At 40.5% G+C, this 23,514-nt stretch overlaps 1 protein-coding gene across 1 annotated transcript; it reads right to left on the bottom strand.

Moving 5' to 3' along the window:
- Window positions 1-740: 740 nt before the first annotated feature.
- On the bottom strand, window positions 741-23,058 carry LOC131683866 (ubiquitin carboxyl-terminal hydrolase 20). The gene is made up of 6 exons (XM_058966224.1): window positions 22,234-23,058; window positions 3,540-5,524; window positions 3,198-3,468; window positions 2,833-3,126; window positions 2,304-2,769; window positions 741-1,943 (listed from the first exon to the last, which is right to left on the bottom strand). Exons 1-6 carry the CDS (start codon window positions 22,315-22,317, stop codon window positions 1,402-1,404), a joined length of 3,642 nt encoding a protein of 1,213 aa, XP_058822207.1. The 5' UTR covers window positions 22,318-23,058; the 3' UTR covers window positions 741-1,401.
- Between the last annotated feature and the right edge of the window lie 456 nt (window positions 23,059-23,514).

Genomic DNA, 23,514 nt, shown 5'->3' with positions numbered 1-23,514 from the left:
TTGGGATGTTTGAATATTGGCGAGATCGCGGGCGTTCGTATTAGGTTTGTGTTATCGCGTAGGCCACGTTTGTACGTTTGGAATGAGGTGCCTGCAGAGAGGATTGGGCCCTAAACCCACATTGTATATTATTTGACCATGGCAGTGGATAATAAAGGTCGCCAAGTTAAGTACTATAATTGATCACAATGTAGCTTAACTAAAAAGAAAATAATCGTATCCCAAGTTTATGTGATATAATCACTGTAATACCGCTTTGGTGGAAAAGCCCCCGGACCACATCAAGGTACAGTATCATGCCGAGGGATCTTATTATCTATAATATCGACTTACTAAAATTAAAAAAAATCGGCAGCATTCCACGAAGCAAAGTAAACGGCATGGTAAAACAATGCGTATAAAAATATTAACACGAGAAAAAAAGGAGATCATTTTTGTGTAGAATCCAAGAAAGTATTGAAACCAAAACGTAACCATAAAAATTTCTTGTAACAACAGTAGCCATTATAAATGCAATGTTCCTACTCTCAATTCCGATGTTCCATTCTGTCCGGTTATCCATTTACAAGACATTTTTGTCTCCCAAAACGACCAAGAGAACTAGCCGAATACCGCGACAGAGCATCATGAGAGCGACTCGTATCACCTTCTGCGACTTCGGTGATCACTCGGCTCAAAATAGTATCACCTTACCTGAAGTGACTATTCGGAATAATACCCAGTTGAAAAAATATAGCGAGTTTGTACTTTACTACTTTATTCAAAGTTTCAATAACATCCCATTCGAATTTCCATATTCCTATGTTTCTTTATCCCTTCTTATTTAACATGATTGTATGTTATCCACACAGGTCAAGAAAAATGTAATGATATCTATCAACTTGAAAAAGACTTGTATTGAACTTTAATTGGTAATTGAATCTGTTCGGATCATTATACTATTAATGAGCAAAGAAAATGTATGATTTGAGACTATCTCTAATTGGTGGTTGAAAACAAATCCTACGATGCACTTTAAAACGGTACACATTGAAAAGTTAGTTTCTTAAATAAAGCGAAATATTTGTTTTTATTTTGTATTAACTGAATAATTTAACGAATAATTTGCATTGCTTCCCGGTATTTTGAACAAATTGTTTGGCATTTTTGACAAAAAGTGTACCATTTCGAAGAACACTAGAATAACATTCAGAGGACATCGCCTAACAAGGGTAAATAAAACTATAATTTCCGTTTCCTGTAGAACTTAAGACCACGCTAGCCTTCCAAGAAGAATTTAAACCCTTACTCAAAAAGTAGTAAAAGAAAATGCTTGATAAACAAATAAACTATTATTTACAGCTCCAAACAAAACTATCACGAGAATGATAGAAAGCGAAAACGTCGAAGCGCTGGCTTTACTCATTTCTCGCTATCACTGGCATTCGTTCCGTTAGCTACTGACGATATCTGCCCATTCGCACCATCCAGTATCACTCCTCCTTTGGTCGATTTGCTTTTCAAATATTTTGACTTTAGTTTCTTCCCACCGAAAGATATCATCCCGCGTTCGGATTGGCCATTTTCGGTCGCATGGTTGCTACTTCGGTGACCTTTCCGACCATGATGGTGCGATCGTTCCTTTGTCGAACTCTTCGGACCACCGTCACTTTCGTTACCATCGTCGTCCTCGTCCTCGACCGTTGGACCACGACTGATGGAGGTCTGCGTGAGCAGCGGCATAATCTCGTCCACAGATTTAGAGGGATCAACGCTACCGGGCTCGCTCGCATTGGCACTGAGATGGTAATGGAATTCGTCCGCTGATTTGGAAAATGTAACAGCAGCAGCCGAACCGAAGCTGTTGTGATTGGTTTTGTTAGCGGCGGACGGTTGAGAGAACGATTCTGCACGGGGTATGTTACCGTTGGAGACGGTTTCCGCATTGGCTGGCTGATATTTGCCTAAAAAGTGGATATGAAAATTAGCATTTTTTGATAATTGATTTGAATGAAGAGATATACCATTCATATTGACGATACAAACTTTGATCCCCAATTCATATTTTCCCCAAAAAACGTTTAACAGAAAACATAATAGAACTTAAAATTTTTATTGAGCGAATGAGTTGGGTTACAAATAAAAATGGTGCTACAGCTGATGAATGGTAGAACACAAGATTGAAATTTTATCAGGGTTACTCTTTATATTAGTAACAAATGAAATGATAGGCGAATGTGCTTTATTAGTCGATGAATCTTAGTCTATCGGTTCTTCGATAAATTCCGTCGGATCTTGATTTGAGCTGTCGATCTCACACTCACCTTCCGCCCCAAAAAGGCCGTTTGTTTTCATTCCAGACCGATGCCGTCTTTCCTTTTTGCCTTTCATGTCCAACAAGTCAGCAATGTACCTCTCGTTGTCGGCATCTTGCGATATTTGCTGTTGGTGCTTTAGCTGCTTTCGTCGCAGATAAGTGACCAACCCATCGGCACTATCCGTTTCCGCTTTCTTCGATTCTTTAGCTTGTTCTTTATGCCGCCTTATCTGTTTCCGTTTCGTGTGCACTGACCGAGATGATTCATTGTAATCGACCTCGTTTTCCATGTAGCTTTCGTTGTCCTCGAAAGATACACTCTTTTGGGGCTTTTGAGTCCCTGTATTAACTGTACTTAAGGATACATCAGTCGGGACTTCTATCGGAGCATCTTGCCGTCCATTTGTTACGGTAGAAGTTTTTGAAGACTGTGGAATCGTATCACTGACGTCCATGGGTTCTTGATCGCGCTCCTTCAAAACAAACAAAAAAGTGCTACTTGAGTCTACGAATGACTAATAAATTATCCCACATACCTTGACGATTTTTGGCACTCTCGATTCCGGTGGTGGAACCGGTTGGCCACGAAGCACAATTTCCGGTCCGCCACCGTAAATGCCATAGAAGAAATGCCAAAGTGTGGAATTAATCTGAGCATAGTCCGATCCCTGGCGAACGTTGCGCAGCGGAACACTTGTATCTCCGATAATTGCAATCAGTTTGTTGTCGATCGGACCTGGTTCTTCGGTTGTTACACCACGGGCAAACAATTGCCACTGGCGGAACCAAGCCATCGAAATCGCATATATGGTGGTTGGGGTTTCGTTGTACTGTGGACAGAAAAGGATAACCGTAAATCCTGAAGAGTGAAAAAAATAAAATGCAAGAACATAATACGAACCTGATATTCATCATTGCATGTGGTAAATGCTTCTAGTTCTGCTCTTTGCCTTCTAGACAGCGACTCAGCGGCTTTCTTACAAATGTGGCAAGGAAAAATGTGATTGCACACAGGACCACCGCCAAACTTTTGGTACAGAAAATCCCACAATCCCTGGGGTATTGGTACTACCAGTTTTGAAAAGTACGGTGCCTTGTTCGGGGGGAACGCTCCGTGCGGACAAAGTAACGTCCAGTTGTCGATGGGACCCGGTTCGGCAAATGTGTTGAACCTGTAGCAAACAAAAATAATGTGATATTTTTTTAAATTTAGCATTCATAGTTTAGCAATGATAAATCTTACCGATAAAGCCAATTCCGCGAGATGTAGAAACGAATGTCCGAGGCATGCTCCTGCACGCTATGCAAATCGTTTGCCTGTGCCCGAATTGTTATCATTTTTGAATTGTTCTTTCGATAGAACAGCACATAAGCTTCACAATTTTGTACATCCTCAGGGCTAACCTGCGTCACGAGCTGATCATCAAACTCGAACCACTTCCCGGTGGGATCGTGTTTAGCAAAGCTGGTATAGTGACCTCCACCTACTGTACCATGGTGACATATTACCGCACACAGGTCATACGAAGTGACTTCCGATTTACAGTCCTTGTGCAGATACGGGCGCATGTCGAGCCCATGCAAAGGAAAGTGAACTGGACTGGATATTTTTGAACTATACGATAAATCATGACGGAAACGTTTCAAATGAACGCACAGCATCTCCGGCAGGGCCAAAACGCGGGAATATTTCACACCGTTCCTCAGTTTATTGCACTTCTCGCAACTATACATATTGTCTCCCTTAAGCTCGTCAGCACTGAAGAAAGCAGCCATACAATCGTGCAAACTAACAGCTGGCCCCCAAAACCACGAACGTACCCAGGTCCAAAATGGCCAATTCCAGATCCACCAAATCCAACTGTCCCCCGTCACTGGATAGACAGCATCGGAACAAGTGATTCCGGTGCTACTGCTACTACCGCCGCCTACCGAAGTCGGATGACTAGTAGCAGGCACTCCGGAATGGGTCTGATGCAATACAGCCAAATGGTCCTTTCCTGGAATGGGTAACGACAGGTCTTGGAATGTTTCCTCGCGAGTTGATATACGATCGCATGTCAAACACTGAACAGACGACAGAAGTTTGCCGTCAAAAATATCACTGATAATAGATCGTTCTGAAATTTTATCCTTTGTCGCTTTCTGCTGCTGTGAATCGTTGGTGTTTCCTTGCTGCTGTTGGTGGGAGGAAGTCATGCTTCCGGTGCTACTAGATGTACTTCGATTACTCCCTATCGGCGACTGCTGTCGACTGGTAGAAGTAACATTTCTTTGGCTTGTGTTTAGACTAGGCGATCGGGACAGCTTTCTGTTTCGTTTGCAATCGACAGAAATATCATCTGAAAGACTTGATTGTTCCGAGACACCGCTATCGCAGGTCTCATACTCTGCTTCAGATTGTGAAGGTGATGGAGAAGAGCAGGCCGACTGATCATCGCCGTTACCATGAACTCTACCTTGTAGCGACAGCAAATCTGGAGGAGGCTGGGTGACTTCTTTCAACTCCTCGTGAAGCTGATCCATAAAACAACGAAGAAACTCTTGGGTATCATGTTGCTGGTAACCTCTGAACATCGGATGAACTATCCGTATTCCATATAGTATTCCACTCGGTACTATGTATCGGCGATTCTTGCACCACATATCTTTGATTAGTTTATGGTAATGTTTAGCAAGTCCTGGCTTTGAAACAGTTTGATTTCCTAATAAATCCGTTTCCAGGACTGAGCCACAGTCCAAGAAGAACCCTGTCAACGGAGGACTATTGCTTAAAGCCTGAATCGCTGCATTCATGTAACAAGTATTCGCTATATTCTGCAGCCCAACCAATCCATTCCACTTGCCATGTCTCTCAAACTCATCTTCCTCACAGCTACTATCACAGGACTCACCACCACCGGCGCCCACCGCAAATCGATCTCCATACATCAACAGCTTCTCGTTGTTTGTCGAATAGCGACTGGTATCACTTGAATCATTGCTCACCATCGAGGTTCGCCGGATCTGCTGGTGCTGTTGTTGCACCAGAAACACCTCAAACTCACACAAATAGCACCAGATCCGCTGGGACGAAAGATTCATGTGAATGCAGTGGGTTCGGCTGGCTTGGAAATGTGTTGTACTGTGGTCATTGTACTGCTCGGAGCATCCAATGTGTAGGCAATTTTTCTGCAAACATATCCAAAGATTTGGACCGTTCGCAACGCACTCGGTGCACGGTTCGCCCTGTGGAAGAGACAATGGAAGCATTTGTTAATAAAATGAAAAGAATATAATTGTATATCATTTTTAGTTTACATTTCTAATTCAATAAATGAATGGCTGGCGTCCAAAAGGGGCAAACCCACATTTTGCATTTTTTTACAGGAAACGCAAAAAATGTCCGCATTGCCAAATTAGCATTGTTTTTATTGTAAAAATACACGTTTCTAATAGTAGTTCATTGTCTAATGTTATCTATAAAAAATAAGATTATTTCATGTACTACTTTTTAATTCACGAGAATTTTCGTAGTTCGAGGGGGTAACCCCAGGTGTGGCTAGCGTCCAAAAGGGGCTAACCCACAATTCACACGTCCTTTCCTTATCTTTCGTTTTAGAGGTATGCTGCCGCTAGAAGCATAACTGTCCCATGTGCTATGGGAATCCCTATACACATGGGACAATTATGCTTCTAGCGGCAATATGCGTGACGAATGAAAAAAAAACTTTTAAAGTCACGTAAATAAAAATAAAGTAAAAAAAAAATTTAGAGGTATTATGTCTTTGGAAAAGTTGTTGCGTGACATCTAGCACTTTATTTGATCATTTCGTACTAGTTCGGAATTCAGCAGCTAGGGCGGCGCTGTTATCAACTTTTTAATGGAACGAGATAGAAAGATGGTGTCTACGGCAAAGTTGTATGTCAGGGTAATTATAAATATATCTGCTGAAGATACCAACTATGTAGGTCCTACAGGTTTTGGAATATGGCGCATTTTTAAAACATTATCTGTACGTAAATGTTTTAACTTAAATCTTATCTATCTCGAAACATATAGGACCTACAAAGTTTGTATCTTCAGAAGATATGTTTAAAATGATAGGACCTACAACTTTCTCGAAGATACCACATTTCTATTTAGCTTTATTAGAAAGTTGTTGGCAGCGCCGCACTAGCGACTGATTTCCGATCAAATATGATGATCCAATAATGCGCTAAGTGCCAATCAGCAACTTTTCCGAAGACATCATAACTCTATAACGAAAGATAATAATTTATTCCACGTTTTTTTAACTTTCCGACCACAATGTACCATTTTTCTCTTAATCCCTTATTGCTCGGTCAATATTCAATATAGAGACATGACACTTCATTTATTTATTTCTTATCGTCTTCGAGCAAGCTCGTACAGACTAAGTGGTTACTTAAAGGGCGAATACGAAATTATTGCGACACCGAAAATGTCATGCCAATTTTCTTATAATGTTTAAAATCAAACCAAAATTTTAGGGTAGTTTTATACATATATTTACTTCAAAAATTAAAAGAAAAGTTAATCGATGGAACCTTGAGTGTAAAATTGAACGCATTTTCGCTTGATGCCCTCCATCAAAGTCTTTACAGTGTCATCCGGTACCAGTTTCTCAGTTTTTTTTTCCATTTTCTTAACATGTCCTGCTCGTCTTTGACTGTCTTCTTGCTCTTCCGAAGTTCCCGCTTCATCATTACCCAGTACTGCTCCACCGGGCACAGCTCCGGACAGTTTGGCGGATTCATGTCCTTTGGAACAAAATAGACAGAATTGGCCTCATACCACTCCAGGACGCTTTTAGAATAGTGGCATGATGCCAAATTTGGCCAAAATAGCGGAGCTTCGTCGTGCTGCTGCAAGAACGACAAAAGGCGCTTCTCGAGGCGCTCAGATTTGTAGATCTCGCCATTTACTGTGCCCTTTGTCACGAAAGGCTCACTCCTTAGTCCGCAAGAGCAGATGGCCTGCCAAATGAGATATTTGGAGGCGAACTTCGACATTTTCTTCTTCGTCGTTTCGTCGTCCATCACACAGCAGCCATATTTTGTCAGCATCTTCTCGTAGAGCTTCCGTGCCTGAGTTTTAGCCGTCAATTGTTGCCGCTCATCGCGGTTTGGGAAGTTCTGTACCTTGAATGTATGTAGTCCAGCTCTCTTCTTTGCATTCTGGACGTAGTTCTGCGACATGCCGACCTTTTTAGCCAAATCACGGCTTGAGACGTTGGGATTTGCTTTAATCATCCGCTTCATCTTTCCCTCCGTCTTTTTGTTCTCCGGTCCCGGTTTTCTTCCTGCTCCTTTGCCGTGGTCCAACGTCAACCGCTCCTGGAACCACTTCAACACTCTGGAGAGGGTTGAATGGTGAATGTTCAACATTTTTCCCAACTGCCGGTGCGACAGGTCAGGAAATTCCAGGTGTTTGGAAAGAATTTGTTCTCTCGACTCGCGTTGGTTCACCTCCATTTTCGTTGAATCGAAAAACACGACTTCGAGTTTGACAGCATGTAAACAATACACATCAATGAGAATAAGTTCGTAATTTGGTTGCATTGGGTATAACCCAATGGTAAAAAAGTTATGCCCTGTTGAATGTGTCGAAATAATTTCGTGTTCGCCCTTTATATACTAATATTCATTATGGTACAACATTATATTACACTAACAAAAAACACTACATAGTAAACATCCATTAACAATTATTACGAATATCTAAAACATTTCTATACCAGTACATTGTTGAAACTCTCGAAAGTAAATTCCCTTTGCCCATGCTATATCACGTAATTTCACATCAATGCCTACTTTGAAGGACACATAAGGCATCGTTAACCCTACAACGGTTTCGTGACTTTTTCTATAGGTAAACGGTTTTGTGTGGTACATTTGTACCCCAGAACTAAAATCGCTCCTGAATATGTCTAATATTTATTGGATTTATAATTAAATTGGATAGTTTTATTCTAAAATTGTTTGTAAAGTATTCTATTCAAAAATATTCGTGCTTTGTCTATTTTATTATGTATTATTTCTTTTTTTATAGAACAAGTCTTTAAAACACGTCGAAATTCCCTTTTTTGCTTAATATTGCTATAACTCCGGTAGTTTCTAACCGATTTTGACTATCTATACGGCGTTGTGAGGATTATTAAATTGCCTTTTGAAAAAGCAGTCAGTTATTCAAAAACTGGTCAAAAAGTGTATTCATTCCGATGCTTTTTTGAACACCAAACGCCAATACAAACAGTAACGGTGATACAATAGGAAGCAGTCGAAGGGAGAGGCCGTATAAAAAGTAAGAATGCTCTGGGACAGAAGATGGCGAATCGAGTGGTGTTTCGTGTATATTGTATACAAATCATATTCACGAATGTATTTTGCTCCTCTTTCATCCGCAAAAGCAAAAAAAAATACGATAACGATCCAAGCGCATTTTCTAGTTACTTTGCTATAGTACTTTTATTATATCAAATAACAGATTCTATTGTTCAGCAATGTTTCTCGCTTACTATGTATTGATATTTTGCTTATAAAAAAAGATGGGTGGGTAATGTCTGCGACATAACCGGAGAGATGTAGAATACATAAGGAACACGTTCTTCAAATATGTTGATACTCATTGGAATTTTCGGACAAAAGGTGATTTGGGCGAGGAATATTTCAAATTATTCTTTACAAAAATGATGGTAAAAAGGACCGGTTTTGTTGGCGTTGTTGGCCTTGGTGAGGGAGATGGCTAACGATGAAATTAATTGTTAGCATGAGGAAGTCGCGTAGTACTGGCCAATGGAAGAACAGATAATAATTGATTCCTGAAAATCAATTTTTCTTTATTCATGTAAATTGTACATACTTACAAATCTAATAGAAGATTCCTGGTCATATTTCTGAATCATTAGTGCGAACATTGTGTAATTTGGTTAAGTACAATGAAAGCTACAAACTTTCCAAACTCGACCTTCTGTTCCTTCAGAAATATTGAAATGGGATGTCTATATTAAACCGTTAGTCGTGGTCACAATAAAAAAAAGATGGGTGGGTAATGTCTGTCACATAACCGGAGCGACGTGATTTCAATTCGAGACGTTAATTTAAATCTAATAATATTCAACAGAATCACGTTTGAATGGGAAATTTTCAAATAATTCTCTATGGTAATAATGGTGGTTCTGAAAAGAACCTTTGGTATCGGCGTTGGTGTTGATGGTGATGCGCTGGATCGTTGGATATTTTTGGCATGATAGTTACGTGCCTGGCGAACTGTTTTGTAGCCTCGAACAAAACGACAAGACTGGCTTCTTCGGGTACCATTACGGCTGAACTTTATAAGCTTAGCTGGACTTTGAAATCCTGCACAATCTCACGAATCAGACACTGGTAGGGCCATTTTGTTTGCTACTAGCACGGAGCTGCACAAAAAATCATTTAATGCAGTTAGTTCACGGGGGCTGCCAAAAAGCTTGAATAGAAGCATGCGACTTCAACGTTTCTCTTAAACACATGCAACAACACATTCGTTTTGGTAATACTGATAATAACAGTAGAAAGGAATGGAAAAGCAGTGCACGAAACGAGCGAGAGGATAATTTAATTTTTTGTTCCGTGTGCAAGCTACTTCTTTCCACACAACGTATTATGTTGATTGTTGAAAATTTGTTACACACCTTAAAATGAAAGTTTCAGTTTAACTCTCACTAGAACACAATTGATTGGTCCTGAAAAGAACCGTTGCTTTTATTGTAATTTACGCCCACTCCCAGCGGACACTGTGAACCAGTTTGATTTCTTTTGCGAGAAAGTTACGTACTTGGCGCACTATTTTGTATCCTCAAACAAACCGACCAAGTAGGCATCACTGGCTTCATTACTGCTGAGTTTTGTAAGCGTAGCTCGACTTTGAAGTAATACACAACCTTACGAACCAGACGCTGGAATGTTAGCCAGCGGATTAGTTTCTCCGTTGCCCTTTATTTGGGGCGAAATACTGGCATGGCGACAGATCCTGATCGGTAGTTGATTGCGATGGGCCACCAGTAGCTGGGGCACTTTTGCGGACCGTCATCATTGCCAACTGCTTTCCTCCGGTCGACTGGCTGCTTGCTAGTGCTTGAACGAATACGAATGATGAGAATGAGAAAAACCGACCGACCAATATTCATATATGAAAACACGAGAAAGCACTACTATCGCTCTCTCGCTCGTTTTCGTGCCATTCCTGTGTCTTTCCTTTCCGTTCGGCTACCAATACTAGCATAACCAAAACGAATATTCTGTCTTTCCATCGCCTTCAATCTAGTGGCCAGTGCTAGCAAACTTGCATGTTCAGTTTTTCAATAACAACATTCCAACAATATTTTCAAAGAATGTTGCAGATTTGAAAAGAAGGAAGGAAAAGATTTTTACAAATTTAAATTCTTTTGTCTTATTTGTTAGCGGTGATACTGGCCATGGGATGGTGGGGCAACACCCACATTCGTTTGTTATGATGGTATTAGCAACAGAAAGGAATGGAAAAGCAGTGCACGAAAATGAGCGAGAGAGGATAATTTAAATTCTCTTTCTTTCTTTCCACACATCGTATTTCTTATATAGCTTTCTGAAAATTATTTGTTATACACCATAAAATGTAAATTTCAGTTTAACACTTATTAGAACACAATTAATTGGTCCTGTAAAGAACCGTTTATTGTTTTATTGCGGGAGCATAATTCAGACGCACTCCCCGCGGACACGGTGAGCCAGTTTAACTCTTATTAGAACACAGATTAGTTTCTCTGTTGCCCTTTAGTTGGGGCGAAATTCTTGCAGGGCGACAGTTCCTGATCGGGTTGCGATGAGTCACCAGTAGCTGGGGCACTTTTTCCGACCGTCGTCATCGCCAACTGCTTTCCTTCGGTGGACTGGCTGCTTGCTAGTGCTTGAACTTGAACGAATACGAATGATGAGAAAAACCGACCGACAGATATTTTTATAATCGCGCTAATATGCACTACTATCGCTTTCTCGCTCGTTCTCGTGCCGTGCGTGAGCCTTTCCTTTCCGTCCGGCTTCTAATGGCCTAACCAAAGGAATATGCCCTCTTTCCCCCACCAACTGCTCTCGTCAAGCAACCTAATGCGAATAATCATAGGAACAAACATGTAGTGGACCTATATATAAACTTTTCATTATTTTATTGTTCGGTTGGTCTACCAAAGTGACGGCTCTGTGCGGGATGGGCTGAAAATTTTCACTTTTCCGAGTCGTTTTCGAAAGATTTTTCAAAACACAATTTTTTGTTATTAGTGCATGTTATACATACTTTAAATTTTAATACAGCATAGAGGAACATATTTTCAACAAATTGGCCTAAAATCAAATCATTCTGTTAAGTATGATAAAAGTTATTAACGTTCAAAATCTGACGCGGCGCCGCAGCCGATATTTTGAAACGGGACCCTTATATTGAAAGCTTAAATGTATTCTACATTAAAAGATATAATAAATTTTCCGAATCATGTACATATGACAAAAAACTAACGTAAATGGTTTTGTGGGGTACATTTGTACCCCAGACAAACATTAAGCGGGCCCTGTTAAGTTGGTCAAGTGCTTTTGCCCCCTCTCTTGTATATACAAACTTATTTCTAGTCTTATGATAGCTGTAAAATTTTTCTCTTTTAAAAAAAAATATTGCAACTTTGTAACCTCCTAGTTTTAAAATATCCAAAATGTAAAAACAAAAGAATTCGGCACCGCCAAGCTAACGCATTTGTGCCTATCAAATAAACGAAATGAATAAAAAAAAGTTGGTCAAGTGAAACAAATAGGTTGCACCTACTTTTCTGGAAGTTTAGTGATCAAATTGATTTATGATAAGGATTGCTTGCAGTTAAAATAAACCGTAACGGAGTAACAGGGATTTCAAATAGCTCTGGGGTACAAATGTACCCCACAAAACCGTTCTAGGGTTAATGTATCCTTCCATGGTGGTGTGGTACAAGCTTCTGTGCAGTAATCGTGTCTTCTGTCTCCCCAATGCACTGTGAAACCAAATCTATAACCTCTTTTTCGGTGACGGTGTTATTTTAATCTTGTAAGAAAAGTCCAGCATTTCGTCGATGGCAAGACTTTTCTACTGTTCTCTAGATCATTTCTCGAGCCTTGCATTAGTTTTGTTGAGATGAAACAGAAACATTGAATGAGCTAGGGACGACGGCCACGCAAAAATGATTTCGGAAAAAATTGGGAATTGGCACACTCAATTCTCAGTCTCACCAGGAGTGGTCAAATTCAATCCAGCTTTGTTAGGAAAAGTTATTTTTTCTGAGAGTTGTCCAACTGTACCTATAGAGCTAGGTTCTCGGAAGGGCTCCCCGTCAGAATCACATACACAATTAGGTGACTGAAAATAAAAGTCGCAAGGGCAGAACATGCTTCGTAAAATATATTAGATATTTATTAGAATAAAAAAGTCGGATATAAACTTCAAGCATAAAAATCGGACTGGGACATTCCTTTGTAAGAGTCGGGTAAAAATAATTCAGTGAAAAACCGGAAAGAAATACATTCGATTCTTACAAAGTAGTTTTTGTTAGCCGACTTTTAATCTCGAACATTAAGATATACGGATGCTCTAACGAGCGATTTATTTATTTTTATACTGGAGACCCTTGCCGAGTTTTACGGGTGAGAACTTTTCAAGCGATTCTTATGTTGAAGGATTTCTGTCCGATTTTTATGCTTGAAGTTTATTTCAGATTTTTATATTCTAATATGTTTGAAACGGGTTTTGCGAAGCATGTTATATCCTTGCGACTTTTAATTTCGGTCGCTCAATTTGCAGACGAGACAGGCAATGTCGCCCACTAAAACACTGTTTTAGGCCAATTGTAGCGGGCCGTGATTCTGAATGTGATATCCATTGTACGGTTCAGGTATGTGCGGGCGTAGGGACTCGCGATCGCGTGTATCATCGCGAAGGGCTCGAACATTTGTACGTTAACGTGCTCGATCGCGTGTACGTTTGTATGTCGCGTGTGCTAACGTGTATGTAACTTCGCGTGTATAAATTCTATTTCATAACCGTGTGCCTTTCGCATATTCGCGTGTATTCTAGAATGATCGCGCGCGGGCCGTGAATCTGATACTTAATTTTTTGTGTACGGTTCAGATTCCAAAAGAAAGTGGGTTCTTCCATATCATTAGAGTTCCCAGTCATGTCGCCGTAGAACGTGTGGTCTAGTGGATATGAGCTTTATTTTTTTGATTGGTCCAACTGAATATACACTGCTGGTCAATAAAATAGGTGTGAGATAAAAGTACATGAAATTTTGTGTTTTCTCTAAAAATATGTTTATATTCAAATATGTTATAGTTAGGCACAGTCGTAAATATGAAAAAGAACACTTTTATTTGTAAATTAAATGTTATGCTTTGCATTAAAATTTGCATTAAAATTTTTCAAATCCAATGATTTTTAGACTTCAACATTTTGAACAACTAGTAAGCTGTGTAAGCTCCCTTATTCAACCAAATTTTATCCATTTGTCTTGGAATTGAGTCATTCAAACGCTAATAAATTTCCGTTGGTATAGGGTAGCATTCCTTTTAAGCTGCTTCCCATAAACGATCCTAATTTGTGAAATTTCGATCGAATACCCTCTTTTTAAGTACATTCTGTAAATTTTCTACGGGATTAATGACAGGAGATTGGCATGGTCCGAAATTATAGTCACTTTATTATCCCGAAATCATTCCTTTACATACTTCGATGTGTGTTTTTGGTCAATATCTTGCTGAAACTGTCATGTAAAGGCATGTTATCTTTGGCATAGGACTGCATGACATCCTTTAGGATGTCCATCCTTTAGCCTTGCATTCGAATCTTACCATTATAGTGGCGTTGCAAAGAATAGGACCTGCACCATTCCACGAAAAGCAAGCCCCAAACCTCATTGTTCTCGCTTCCGTGCTTTACCATATTTTGCGTGTGTCGCAGATCAATCTGTTTGCACTTTGGACGTTTAACGTTTAGTTGTGCACCGGAGGAAAACAGGTTTATCTTTGATTCTTCCCTCCGAAGGAGGTCAGCTGCTGTAGATGTTTTCTTGGGTTTTTTGCGTGTTTCCTTTTTCAAAGGTTTTAAGGCATTTGTAACGAAGTTTTCGGAACGCCGCAGTGTATTCGCGATTTATTTATACGTCTTACCTCCTTGAACAAAATATCTTAGCAAAACTCGTTCCACTTGAGTACAGTGAGATGCTCCACCCATTCTATAACAAATCTTTGACTTATTCAACATTTAAGTACATTTATTAACACGCAGAATTCAAACTTCACCAAATAAAACGTATAATGGAATTATGTAAAATAATAGCACGTTAATATATTTCACACACCTATTATATTGACCACACGAAAAAGCCTCCGGCAGTCTTGTTTTGCATCTTGACAAAGATTGCAAATAGAATCAGCGCCAACAACCCACTAGTAACTTGACAGATCCAAAGGCTTCTGTGTGCAGTAGGTGTGATTGAGACTGCTGCAACTTGGTATGCGTAATTGAGAGAAAAACAAAATAATCTATCCCACACCTATTTTATTGGCCAGCAGTGTATGGACCTAAACTGCTAGCATGAAGGCTAAAGATTTCCGGACGTGACCGATTCATGATAGCGCGCGTTTGCGGGTTCGCGTTTGAGACCGCGTTTGTAACTTTGCAAGTACTAAAACGTTCACATAGTTACCGGAGTATTATCAAGTTTGCGCGATGATCGCGAGGGGCTTAAGCGTTCGTATGTTGGCGTGTTATTCGCGTGTGCTCGCGTGTATGTGACTTCGCGTGTATAAATTCAATTTTGAAACCCTGCGGCCATTCATATATTCGTTGACCGTCATTCTGATATTTAGTTTTCGGTGTACGGATCACATTCCGACAGGGAGTGAGTTACCCCATATCACTAGAGTTCCCGGTCATGTCGCTATGGAACGTTTTGTATAGTGGATATGGGAGTTATATTTTTCTTAATTTTTCAATATTATTTTTTTTATTAATTAACATGGACCTAGACTGTTGGTACCGAGGATAGAGACTTCCGGACGATTCCGATTCATGATGGTGCGAACGCAAGAGTTTGTAGATTGACGCTTAAGATCGCGTTGGTAAGTTTATGAGTGCTAAGACGTTCACCTTATCACCGGGGTATAATCATGTTTGCGAGCTCGTGGGCGTAGGTTGCTTGGAAAATCGCGAGGGACTCTAATGTTTGTACGCTGACGTGATTTTGTAACATATTTACGTGTGTTCTTGAATAGTCGCGCGAACCGTGAGTCTGATATTAAATTTTCGGTGCGCGGTTAGAATTCTGGCAGAGAGTGAGATCCCTTATATCGATAGGGTTCCCGATCATGTCGCCATGAGACGGGTTGTCTAATAGGTATGAGCGCATTTTCTTAATTGTTCCAGCTGAAGGCATGGACCTAGGCTTCTAGGATCAAGGATTGACTTACGGACGTGACCGATTCGTAATCGCGTGCGCGTGGGCATTTTTGTAGGTTCCCGCTTGAGACCGTGTTTGAGAATGTGAGTGTTAAGACTTTCACTATCACCATCTTTGATGACCCAGCTGAAGGCCGTTGTAGAATAGCAGTATAGGACTCGAAAAAAGGAAATAAAAGACAATATATGAGAGACGTAATAGATTAGATAGGTACAAGATACAGCTGAAGTTATGACCATCACATGAAACTTAGTAGTACTTTAAACTCTACTAATATTTGAATAGCCAACCACCACACATAGCACATCCTTTTTCGATTAGCTATTTGTTACTGGTTGATTGTCGGTTATGAGCGGGTAAATAGAGGAAAGATATAGAACAGAAAAAAGGCTCATATCAGCCCTCCCGGCCTCCTCGAAACACCACTATCGAGGCGTATTGTAATCAACATCTTGAAGCGGACTTCTTATATAAATAAAAATTCTGAGTAGTCATAATGATTGGTGGATTATTAACACGAGAACTAATTAACCTCTAGTAGTAGAACTTAGTGCAAATAGAAACTAAAAAGAGCGAAGGTCCTTATATTTAGATAACTCTATTAAATCTATTGTGGCTTGATGATGTTTACAATACCGTCAATCCCATCAACCTGCGAGAGGGATAATGAAATAGATATTACATGCATCTAAACTACGTTTAGGTGTTTGGTGATGTGGTTCACGTTCTTCAAAAACTACGTGTTGCAGTTTATTAAGTTGATCAAGTAGAGCATTAACTAGTGGCTGAACAGTATGTTTAAGAGAAGATTCCATCCATAAGAGATTGTCATCTCTGTTTCTGAAAACAGCGAATCCGATTCGTTATAGACGAGTGTTGCTCGCCATCTTCACGAGCCAGAGCGATTTAAGAGATAAAAACACCCACCTTCAGTCTGATCATCTCTTATAGATGACAGTTCATTGATCCGAATCGATTGACTCGATCACTATGCTCAAAATCAAATGAGTCCTCGAACAACCGAACCAGTATGTTTCACCGCTTGAAAGTAGAAACATCCATATCAACCGTCCGCCAAAACACTCGATCGAATGATTATTAGTCATGAGATTCAGAGATCAATGAACCAGCACTCGCTCGGATCTCCAACTCTTATCGACCAAGCAAGAGTACGCGCCCATCAGGCTCATCACCCAAACTCAGGACTTTGTTAGGAAAAGTTATTATACTTTCAACGAAGCAGTGTCTGAGTCAATCTTGAACGGGATCTCCTCATAGCACACGGTGGGCGATAAATAGTCGATTGCCACGAATCTATTTGTTTTGTGCGGAGAAACTGTACGATTTAATTGAATGATACTTTCGAAACAGTGTTAGTGCATAAGATGCGCAATATTTTGCGTCGCCATGGTTGTTGAAATTCATCCAGTCGTCGATTATCACTCCCAATTGCTTCAGTACACACTAATCACGCCCCCTCCGACGCCGATCCGCTGCCACCGCTTTGTAGTTGCTAACCAACAACACTATCGTGTAGTGAGCTATCTGCAGCTTGACCTCGTTCATCTAGCTCTCGATCGCGTCTATTATCCCCGTTACTGACACCTCTACTTCTTCAAGTGTCTCACTAATCAACGGTAGTGACACGTCATCCGCGAAACCCACGATTGCACTTTCCTGAGCAGCCGTAGTGTCAAGATCCCATCGTGCAACCCGTTCCAAAAAGTTGGACGGAGAATCGCATTGACTTTTGCCCGTAGTTTGTCTCGAACCGCAGCATACTGCTCCGCAAGTAGCTCTTTGAATCTGGCATAGATAGTCGGGAACCCATATTCCGAACTGCATCTTGTACTGTCCGCGTTCATTGTCCGTGCATATCGTCAGCATCAAGGATGATTCTTTCCAGGAGTTTTCCGAGTGTATCCAGCAGACTTATAGCGAATGCACGATGAGTAAATACGAAGCAGAGTTGAAGGATGCGCACCCCAGTATTGACTAGAAACACTTCGGAGAAAGTTCAAATATGGAGCTGTCCGTTTTATTAGCTGTCGTATGTGACATGACTATGATAAATTTGTCGTGCGGTATACACCTAACAGCCTTATTGAGGTGACACATTCCAAGGGTTCTTCGCGGATAAGAATTCGAGGTAGTATTTCAGGTTGTTCTTTATCAATTATCATTAAGTTGCTTTTTGTCGGGGATATGTCCAAAACAATGTTACTGATAGATTCCACTAGATCGTAAATCGCATTTTGTAAGGTATGGCAAGTTTCAGCTAAAATGCGATCTCGAACAGCGATAATGGTTCTTAATAACACGACCGGGAATATTTTGTATGATTCGTGAAATAACCACAATGAAACATATGGGACTTAGCGGCGAATCTTGCGGAAGTCCCACGTGGTTCTCGATAATGTTTGATTGTCGTTGGTGGAGGTCAAGATAACTCTTTCTTCAAATAGACTGTAGACTGCTCGGACCAGGCACTTTAGTAAACGCATTGTACGTAACGAGAATGTCAATTTCAACATTATCATAAGCACTCTTGATGTCGACACTACACAAAACGATGTGTTCGTGATTCCGGAGAGCTGACTGCGCTTGACTAATTAGTGGTAATAGAGCGTCCATCGTTTCCTTGCCTTTGCGGAATCCACACATCTCTGGAGGAAGCAGATATTTGCTTTCCAGTATAAATTCCTTTGTCTGTTTGTCTTTGACTAGTAACTCGCATATCTTTCGAAAACATGATGCCAATGCTATCGGGCAAAATGCTGGAACATTTCCTGGTTGCATTCCTTGTTTGGGAATGGCGACTATGCGGAAAATCTTCTAGCATTCAGGAATAGTACCACTACTAAATAACTGATTGTATATGCCAAGAAGTTTATGCAGTGCGTGCACCGAAAGATTACTAATGACCGAGTATGGTATTCCATCCACACCAGGGGTAGAATCTTTGCCCACTTTCATAACAGCTTGAAATTCTGGAAGAGTGAAAAATGCCCGTCTCCCGTGATATTCACCGCAACATTCAGCAAACGTTCACTTAATTAACGGGGTGTTTGAATCGAATCGAATGCACGAATTGAACACCGGTAACAAGTGACCAACGAGTCCCAAAATTTGCCCACTATTCTATGATATACGCCAGTTCTGCATCCATTACTTGACCCATCTGTCACAAATACTCAGACGAACACATGCTCAGATCGACATACGACTAGCATTTAACAATTGTACACTAGTACTAAAAACTACATTTATTACAACACAACTAATAGGGTTCAACTTTTATTTTGCATGTTGACGAAGTCGACCGATTAATCGACTCCCACTGCAAGCCGAGCTCGATAATTTCTGCCATTAAGCTGTTGAATAATGTCTGCAAACACAGCCTACAGGAAAAGTCAATCCACGGTGATCAGCCAAATCGGCCACGCCAGTGTGCACAGACTGTTGACTGACCGTTAGCTTGGGGTGATGCGGAATATAAAAAAACATAAAACATAAAAAATACCCACAACCCCTCTTGGTTTCCTCGATGCACCACTATCGAGGCGTAATGCGATAACCATCTTAAAGCAGTTGCTTGTCAGAGGTTCTTTAAAACTGATGCACAAATATGCTTGATGATGTTTGCAATACCGTCAAAACCATCAACCTATGGGAGGGAACTTGAGCTCAATCGTTATTCTCGTATGAAAAATTGAGCGCGATTGTGATTTCTGACGTATTTTGATTCGAATATTTTCACAGGTTTTCTGGAAAAAATTGCTCTAGCTTATACGTCTGTTCTCTGCGGTTTCGGCGTGTACACATAATTTCGTAGGCCCCCATCGCATGAAAATCGTTACATATTAATAGTCATCGATCGATTTACCCGACCACCCGGTCAAACGATTCGGAATTTGATTCGGAATCCTGAATGGAGTCAGTATGGATTCCAAATCAAATGCAACAGCCGATTCTGAGTCGGAATCGGTTGTTGCATTTGATTTGGAATCCATAATGACTCCATTCAGAAATCCGAACCGGTTCCGGAATGAGTTTAACTGGGCAGAAGCTATCCCATTATCGGATATGACAGTGCCTACTGCCGCGAAAGCAGTCACTTTGTTTTGGAAAGTAACCCTCCGGCACTCGCGCGAATGGCTCCCCGAATAAGCAGCCGCTGTTGCTGGCAGAAAATTTCACTAGAGTTTCGGAAGGTGTTGCACAAATTACAACGGCGCGAGTGCCGGAGGGTTAAGATTAAGACCCCAGAGACAGTCATTTCCGACCAAGGCCGTCAGTTTGAGTCTGACCTGTTTTGTGAGTTAACGTAGCTCTTGGGAGTTCATTACATTCACACAACAGCTTGCAATCATCCACAATTGAACGCTTCCACTGAACACATGAAAATAGTATTCATGTTTAAGAATGTAAGAAATAGGAGTAAGGAGTAACCGACAATACTATTGGGTCTCAGAACCTATCGTGAAGACCTAAAATGTACTGCAGCGGATCTGGTTTATGGTCAGCCGCCAAAAGTCGTCGATAAAACGGATTTTGCACAGTATTTTACCAGCGCCTTTCAGCAGGCTAGGCCCTCCAGATACCAACCAGTAGTTTTCCTACATAAGGCATTGAAAACGTGCAGTTATGTATCCGTGCGTGTAGACGCGATTAAGCCACCCTTACAGCAGCCATATGAAGAACCGTACCGGTGCTTACAGCTGACGATTAAAGCATAAAAGTTTCATATGAATGTTTGTCGAAAATGAGTTATCTGTTGGATTGTATTCTGTATCACCGCTGAATCACACTGCGCAAATAAGATTACCAGGTTTGTTTAGAAAGTATCGAAATAATATCAAAACATGGTTGTCCCATCCATAAGGCTCAATTAAAATGTAAATGTGTTTTTCTCGGCTTGCTGTTTTTCAATATGGGACTCTTATGCTTTAATGGGCCGAAGGTTGATACTTATGGGGTTTTCGTTTTTACCCGGTGCTACACCGGTGTAGTACAAAAAAAGAGATAGACTGATTACACCCAAGTTTGAATGAGTGTAGCACCAACTACACCGGTGTAGTGCAAAATTAAAAAATGAAAACGTTATTCGCTCCGATCCCTTTTCCAGTGCTTGACGTGACAGTGGGGCGTAATTTATGACGCTCCCATGCAAGAGAAGCGTCACCGAGAGAAAGCTATTTATTCGTTGTTCTTTGCAACAAACACATGTGTATTCGAGATAGAGCATATGAAAATACAATCAGGTTGCAACCGTTTTCTATGTTCCCTCCCATTAGCCGTAATTCGCTTTTGTATTTTTACAAGTCGCCAGAACAGACGAACCGCTAGGTTCTTTCGATGTTAACCTTCGAATCATACCTTGAGTTCCATTCTCCTTCTTTTAAACAGGAGCTGTTTTTCTATGGTTAAGAGGTTTAAGAGCAATCCATCTAACGCCACAAGAAAGTCGGATGTTTCTCCGACTATTTTGAGGCTTGCTTTGTCGGAAAGCCATCCTCAAGCATTCTCTTTTTCGTTTCACTAAATCATACGTCGGCTTAAAATTCGCAAACCGATGGTAATCATCCGGTTCATCACTGATTGCCCTTCTCGAAACCCGCTTTAGTATTTGCCGTCGAAGGCTTCTGCCAACAGACCCAGTATGCGAAACAGAGCTCTAAAAAGGCGGTATTGAAAGTTGTTATGCCTAGTCAATTATTATAAACGAGATTGTGGCCCTTCTTGAAGATATGGCATATGTGGAGATCCAACTAACCCGAAGGCATTTCTTCTTTCCAACACATGCCCCCAGAAATCTAGATTTCCTTGAAACAGGCGAGCTTGTATTGTTCCTGCTAGTACGTTCCAGATGTTAATGAGTTCCTGAATCCAGAACATCCAGGAGTGTTCAAATCAGTAGGAAATTGACACAGTCATGGGCATTTCACTTTGCAGATACCTGTGTACCCTATCGGTCTGTTATTTGTCCCGCCACTGTCAGCCTAAAATTCAACATAGAGCTGATAAAACCAATCACTGTACTATAATTGGTGAATATACAAACGGCATTCGAACACGACTGATGCATTGAAAAACCCTTTAAAGTTAACAAAACCGGTTGCTCACCTTTTTCTGTAGAACATAAATCTATTCACTGAGCGAAAATACATTCAAACACTCTACCTACCAATTCAAATGTGGGTAGAACTGCACGCAGAAAAAAAAAAATCTGACGCAAATCCAAACATTTCAAGTGCATCTTTTTGCTCGCTGATTAAGCCTCAAAAGCTACGCAAATCGAACAAAGAAATAAGGTTCTGCCTAGCAGTCATTAACAAAGTGGTAAAGCAGGAACACTACTGCAGGATATACGCACAAACGGGCCAGCGAGTGTATACACCCGATACACACGTACCATGACAGTGATTATATTGTGATTCTTACCTTCTTCAATTTGCACAGCTCCTGCAGCGACAGCTGAACGACGTTTTCTAGGTGCGGACATTTATTGCCTCCACTGCGCGCCATCGTATTATGGTTCTATCACGAGATTTGCACAAGACTGTACTCCCAAATTGATTCAAGCGAGAAAATAAAACATCAACAAAAATTATGTAATCTTGTTGCTACAAAGTAGTTCCATTGAAACATCGAACGGGACCCCTGAACACTATTACGTATGTTGTCTCTTTGTGATCACTCCATGTTTCATGCTGGTTTTACAAGCTTAGCGGGTTTTTAACTTCAAAGTCCTTCGATGACAAATCAATAATGTTCTTGTTGCTCTCCCTTCAAATTACTGGCAGCTGGCTACAATGATTGTGCAATTGATGACCTCGTTGGAATGTAATAGGGTGGGCCTTTGCAATCACTACGAATACTTCCTAGATATTCCTATTGTCCTTAACGACAGCTTCGTTTGCTTAATCCAATTATCCTCGAGTTCTGTGCACGTAAAACAGCAATCTTCTCCTTGACCCACCGATTTCGACATCGAATCCCCTCCCAAACACTGATTTTCTTGCACAAGCACTTCCACAAACAGACAAGTCAGGTGCAACCAGCTAGTTACTTTTACAAAATTTTGTTTGTCGAAACACTTCCGAACTCACTAAATATGCTTGCCACTTTAATGAATTCATTTGTTGTAAAATATTGTCAACACAACAAAGAAATTTTCCACTAAATTCGATTACAAGAGCAAAAATTATGAGAATAGAATGTCTGTTCTTTTATGACTGACTGACTGGCAGATCATGCGATATTTTCGTGACAACGAATTCTGACGGCCGACGTGTCTAGGGTACACGCTAATCACAACAAACTGTCCTTTTGTGTATTCGAGGGTTACTCAACATCAATGCATCGGTTGATATTGAATATTTGAACCGGTACACGTAATTCGTGAATTCCATATTAAATTTGCAAAAGGGCGAATAAGATTTGTAAACAAACTTTTATTTTGATGATTTCTCTTAATTTACTATAATTTCAAAGCAGAAAACAACTGAAATTACTTCTACGAAGGGTAAACATTTACATTAACGCATATTTTTCATGAAATTCCACTCTGCAGCAGAATAATGAGCAAAACAAGTTTGTTTACAAAAAACAGTTTCGCCCTTTTGACGAATTAATATTGAATTGTTTCTTTTTTCTAGACGAGATTATAACTACTAGAGGTCGCATGTCGCTGTTAACACTGAAAATTCATCATCTCGCTCT

Source organism: Topomyia yanbarensis, chromosome 2 (assembly GCF_030247195.1).
Source record: "Topomyia yanbarensis strain Yona2022 chromosome 2, ASM3024719v1, whole genome shotgun sequence".
NCBI classification, from domain to species: domain Eukaryota; kingdom Metazoa; phylum Arthropoda; class Insecta; order Diptera; family Culicidae; genus Topomyia; species Topomyia yanbarensis.
Note: the sequence above shows the minus strand (reverse complement) of the source record. Positions and strands in the feature narration are given on the sequence as shown.